The 6,031-nt window shown below is 45.4% G+C and overlaps 1 protein-coding gene across 1 annotated transcript; it reads left to right on the forward strand.

Moving 5' to 3' along the window:
- Positions 1–406: 406 nt before the first annotated feature.
- On the forward strand, positions 407–2,232 carry LOC104536186 (G protein-activated inward rectifier potassium channel 1-like; the record flags this gene model as incomplete). Its single annotated transcript, XM_010178741.1, is given in 2 exon segments — positions 407–623; positions 1,631–2,232. Coding segments are annotated over 2 exon segments (819 nt in total), but the record flags the coding sequence as incomplete, so codon positions are not given.
- Between the last annotated feature and the right edge of the window lie 3,799 nt (positions 2,233–6,031).

The following is a 6,031-nucleotide window of genomic DNA, read 5'->3' on the forward strand; positions in this document are numbered from 1 at the left end:
CTGCCAAACAACAATTATTAACATAAAAATAATGAAACATGAATTCAGGCAATGGATTAAAATGTGCCTGGCCTGTAGATTTTGTTCTCATTAACAGGAACTTTTGCTGCAAGATGTGCATGGCGAACATCCGTTATAAGGCGTGTAGTAAGGTACCCAGTGTATTTGTCAAAATATGTATATATGTCAAAGTAAAGTTTATAGGTGATGAGATCTAGTGGCATAAGTCAAAATTGGCCCTGTGTAGTAGCCTTATAATATTTATCATCTCTTGTATCTACATTATGAAGACCCCAGAGCTAATATGCAGATGATAATTTCATGAAAGACACAGGTTTAAACTTCATTGTGTGAATTTCATGTTTTACCTCACACCGCGGTTGCTAAATCCTCTTTTCATCTTTAGTCCCGACAGACACCGGAGGGAGAATTTCTGCCGCTAGACCAGTGTGAACTGGATGTTGGATTTGGAACTGGAGCTGACCAGCTGTTTTTAGTTTCCCCATTAACCATCTGTCATGAAATTAACTCAAAGAGCCCCTTTTTTTGTCTCTCACAAAGATCACTAAGAAGTGAGCAATTTGAAATAGTTGTCATCCTTGAAGGAATCGTTGAGACTACTGGTAAGATTTCGAATAATGCGCATGCTCCAACTTTTAGTCTTTGTTTTCAGTCCTGATATTTTTAGCGAGGCAGCTGCTAATCCTTTCAGGTTGCTAAGCCTGGATGCTCCAGAATATCCTGTCGTATGCTACAGAGCTTCAGTGGCCTTTATCAGCCGACAAGAGACCTCCCTTCCCCACAGGGCTCTGCGTGGCCGATGCCTGAAGCAGCCATCACACCTGAGAAGGGCTGCGCCCTGCCACCCTTTGAGGCACTTTGAGTGAAGACTCTTTGAGTCTTCCATGATTGGAAGTCTTAAAATTCTGCTTACCTGGGATATTTGTATTAATTATCATCAGCACTGTTGTGCTGAGATTGTCACAGATTTGTTAGCTTGGTTAGAACACGTTTTAGCTGTCGGCTCACACGTGTAAGTACTGCCAGTGATGTATGTTCGCACTAAGTAGAACCAATTCTTCTACAAGCTTTACAGCGGTACCTGTCTGAGCATGGAAGACAGCTGTGGTGTGTCTGCACAGCTTTTGTCTAGACACACTATTTGGAGAAAAAATAGCCTAGCCTATAGAAGGAATGGAAGATTAAATTTTTCATTAAGTTTTTCTCCCCCTGTGCCCAATTGTTGCCAGAGAATTCTGTAAGCCTCTACCAAGCAAAATTTCTTTCTCCCAAGCTGACTTGCAGGAAACTATTACATACAAACTGTAAGATTCTTCTTGCTAGTGAGCTAATACTGTCTTAATTTTATGTTTTGCTTTTATCAAAAGCTGTTTGCTCAGTGAGAGTCTGAAATATTTAATCAAATATTTGCATAAAAATCTAGTCAATCAATTAGATGCACTCCAGTGACTGTAGAGAGAACACTCACTCTATTTTTATGATCTAGAAATTTGTAAGCTTACAGGCTACAACTGATTTTTACCCATCAGCCTTATCTTGTATTTTTTGCTCCATATGCCAGTCTGCTCACTCATGTTAGAATGTCGTGCTCTGTTCTCTGTTTCCACAGGAATGACGTGTCAAGCTAGAACCTCGTATACAGAAGATGAAGTTCTTTGGGGTCACAGATTCCTCCCGGTAATGTCCCTAGAAGATGGGTTTTTTCGTGTTGATTATTCTCAGTTCCATGCTACGTTTGAAGTCCCCACTCCTCCTTACAGTGTTAAAGAGCAAGAAGAAAACCTGTCCCTATCATCTCCTTGGAATAGTCCTGTCGACAATAACAAAACCAGAAGAGAACAGGTGTGTTCACTTGACTGTATTGATACTGCAGGAGAGAAAATCAAGCTCCCTTTTAAACTTCAGAAGATCAGCTCAAGAAAGGAAGACCTTCCAAGAAGAGCCCTGAGAATGAGTTCCAGTAACACAGAGAAGACTTGCAGTACTGGAGATCTCTTGAAAATTCAAGAATTAAATCTCATCTCTGATGGTGAAGACAGTGATGACAGGATACAGCTGAAAGCCTTAGAAATAAATGCCGGTGCTTTGACTCAGTCTACCAGCAGCCTCGAGTTACAGAAGAACACTCTGAGTATGTGTGCTCTAGAGATGAAATTGGAAGAAAATTTTCCTGCCAAACTTTGAAAAATGAACTCTGATCGCCTCTCTTAAGGGCAGAAGCAGCAGGGGTTGTTGAAGATAAACTGCGTTTGAGACTGCTGACCTGGAAGAGTTGTCTTACAGTAAAGTCATAATGTGGTTTTGCCACTTTCAGGAGTAATGATCCTTTTTGTACAATTGTTCTGTACAGATCCAACTTAGGTAGCATAATAGAACTTGAGGAGCAGTAAGATGAGACTGATGTGCCAAAGAGATCACTGCCCTAATGATGTTTATCAGCATGCTCATTGCAAATCTACACCGTCTTCCATATATGCAGATGCTTTTTCATGAAGCGAGAACTAGATCCATAGCTGCATAGTGAAATGTTCACAGATCGAGCCAAGAAGGGTGTAAAACCAGCTGAAACACAATTCCGTGCAGCCTGGGTCTTGGACTTCTCCTGATGTGTAGAACAGCAGAGCACAGGAAGAGACTGTGATGCTGCTGGGTCGTAGTCCAGTTCTCTCTGGGTGAACCCGTCGGAAGGTGGCCTTCCCGTGCAGCCTGGTGGGACGCATCCTGCTTTCTCAATGGTTGTGGCGCACCAGCTCCGCAGCCCCAAAATCTCATTCATTGACTTTCGGGTAAAGGAAGCAGTTTGTGAGAGCCATTTTTATCCTTTGGCTCACACGAGCTCTCATAAACTTGAGGCTCATTTATCCTGTCCAAAATTAGACCCCAGCATGCAATCAGGTGGATCACACGTGGAATATTAATGGCCGTATCACCGCTCGCTGTAAAGGGAACTCGAGGGCGGTAGCTCAGCGGAACGGTACGTCTCATACCTCAACTTCATGAAATCTCAGTTTGGAGACTCCTCGTAAGTAAATAAAAGCAAAGTGCTGCATAATGCTCAGTCATTACAGGAACGGACAATAATAGTATGTACGTACCTCAGAGTTTTACTCATGAATGGTAGGGTCTTTGATGTTGCTAAATTTTCTTTTGTTGTATCTGCCTTGTCCATTTATGTGTGGGTCTCAATAATTGTGTAGATTCGACATCTATAATATTACGCAATTTATTGCAGGGTAGAACTCTATTTTAACGTAAATATATTAAGATGCTGAAAGAAAAGGCAGCACAGGTCTGTGACGTGTTAAACGTGCAGCTGGGAGAGGGCTTTCACGATTTTGGGCATAACGGAGCATTCTCTCAAAGTGCTTCTGCTAATAACGGTGATTGACTTTCAACCGTTGAGTTAATAGTTTAGAACATCATCCCTGGAATATGGTAACCTCATCTGTGGAAACTACCAAAATATGTCAGTGAAGATTTACAGAGAGGTGCTGGTATTTTGGTACTCAGTATCTCTTTAAAGCCTCATACAGCATTTTCTAAGTGACTGGCCTTGAACAAGAGGGAAAAATGCTCTTCTGGTGTTAAAACAAATCTTGCATAACTGAAACTAATTTCTCCCTTACTGATCACCAGGAAATGGTGAGAACTCGACTCTGACTGTCTTAGATTTCCTGGGGTTCTACAATTAAGAATAATTTCATGACTAATCAGCTGTTCTGCTGTCCAACTCAATCTGTGAGAGAGGTCTTTTTTTTCCGGTTGGTAGCGAGCAAGCATAACCAGAACTTGCTACTTTGTAAAATGTGATGGTCCCTAGCTCAGGATATGGGGCGCTCACCACTCGCAGAGCACTCCCCAGCAGAAGGATAAAATTCTGCTCTTGTTACGTGGATAGAATTCAGTGAAATTGAAAAGGGTTTGCTGTGGCCATATCAACTTGCAACACAGGCCTTGACGACTAGGACGGAGAGGTAAAGTGGTATATCCAAGCCAGGGATGGCTTGGCTACCATCAATTGCTATTTCTTGCTTTTGATCTCCTGCCTGCGGTGCAAAACTGGAAAATGGTATTTTTCACAGGGGTAGGATTTGCTGCTTCTTGTTCTTGTTTGTTTTCAACATGAATTTCAACATTATACACATGCTGAAATCTGTATTTTCATTTATTAAATGTATTAGTATGGGATATTTAGATGACAGCGTGAAGTCTTGATGATGACTCTCCCCACTCTTTAGAACAGCCAACATTAGTCTAAAATTGAATTGAATCGGCCTTCCATCTCAAGCATTCTTGTGAGTCACTCAGCTCACAATGCTCACAGGCACAATGAGCTAAAGTATCCTGTATCTGCTTTTCCAAATAGTTACGTGAAAGGCTCTTCCGCACATGTTATGCAACTGTCAGACATGTAAGGCGTTAGTATTGTGTGCTGTGCATTCTACAGGGTGGTCCTTAAGCTGTTTTCAGTGTTCCCAGTTCTGGGCCGCTCCTTTAGCTCCAAAGTAGATTTAGTCGTGGCCTCCTGAGACTTTTCGGGAAACCAGTCTCACTGCTAAGCAGAATCTTCAAGCTCTAAATGTATTATTATGAGAGCTCGCAAGCCACATGATGGATTTCTGCAATGCCTGTTGTGCAAGACACACAAGTGCGATCAGAGTTTTTTCCTTTCAAATACCAGAAGTGAATTCCATCTCCAAAGGAAAAAAGCTTGAGGGAGGCCAGTGGCTGCTGCGTGACTTGCCACGTCAAGGGCAATGGCTGGAGCTGACCCCCTCCCAGCTAATGAATGTCCAGTAGCAACTGTTCAGGGCTCACAGAAGGGGAGAGCATAATGGCATCAAGTCCTGTGGAAGTCTTGGTCCCAAGTGTTGTTCACGTGTAATAATTAATAAACGATTGTTTTACTCTTTGTACTCATGGCTGTGGCTCCTACAGTCCCTTTGATTCAGTAAGCACCTGTGGCAGTGCCCGAGGGAAGGAGGTTATGGTGTCTGAGGGGTGGGAGCTGGTCCCAAGATCTCTCGGACCCCTTTGAGGTCACTGGGGGTTCCTACAAAGCCCCAGTGCCATTCCTAACGCTGTGGGAAATTTCCTTTGCATTGACAGGGATGCTCAAGGCTGTTGGTAGCATTTGCCATCATCCAGGGGCTAGCCAGGGCCCCTTCAGGGCTGCATGGTGTCCCCAAGTTGCTCCTGGCTCAGGGCTGGAGGGTGTTGGGGGTGGCGGGGGGCAGTTGCACGTAGACGTGCGGGGCTGTCCCGGCCCTAGGGCTCACTCTGGGGTCAGTGGGGCTGCAGGGCCATCGGGATCTGGTCAGGGCTGTGCTAAAGGTGAGTCCCAGGACAAAGTAAAGCTATATGGGGGATCTTTTAGCTCACTGATATTTCTACCATAAATGAAACTTCTAAAACAACTAAAATTGGGGGAGGGGAGTGGTGATGATGTCCCCCAGATGTCACCATAAACTCATTGGTGGGTGGTGGTGTTGCAGCAGAAGAGCAGGTGAATGGGGCTATCATGGGGAGCCGGGGGTCTGGGTCTTCAATGGGGAAAAGAACCCCAAACCCCACCACGTTTTGGCTCCAGGGAAAGCCAAATTTCCCTCGAGTCGACAAACCCACAAGTACCAGAGGGTGCTGCAGACCGGCACTGCGCATGCGCAGTGGCGCGGTTTGACGCGTGTGCTACCGGGTATTGTAGTTCCGAGAGTGCGCATGCGCAGTGACGGCGCCCGTCGCCCTCGCTGCTGCCACCTGGCGAATAAATTTCGGTACTGCAGCTCCGGCGCCGCTCTCGCGAAGCGGGGCGCGTTCCGTAATGCTCGTGCTTCCACCCGGTGGCCAAACCGCGGTACTGCAGCTCTGACGCCGCGCACGCATGGTTTCGTGCCGGTGCTCCACGTACCTTTCCCCGGTAGCGGCGATGCGATGCTGCGGTGCTTGCGGGGTCAGTTCCGCCGACCCCGTTGCTGCCGACCCGCGTGCGGCTCGGCACACGCAGCTTGGG

This window comes from Mesitornis unicolor, unplaced genomic scaffold, assembly GCF_000695765.1.
Source record: "Mesitornis unicolor isolate BGI_N332 unplaced genomic scaffold, ASM69576v1 scaffold27872, whole genome shotgun sequence".
Classification (NCBI taxonomy): domain Eukaryota; kingdom Metazoa; phylum Chordata; class Aves; order Mesitornithiformes; family Mesitornithidae; genus Mesitornis; species Mesitornis unicolor.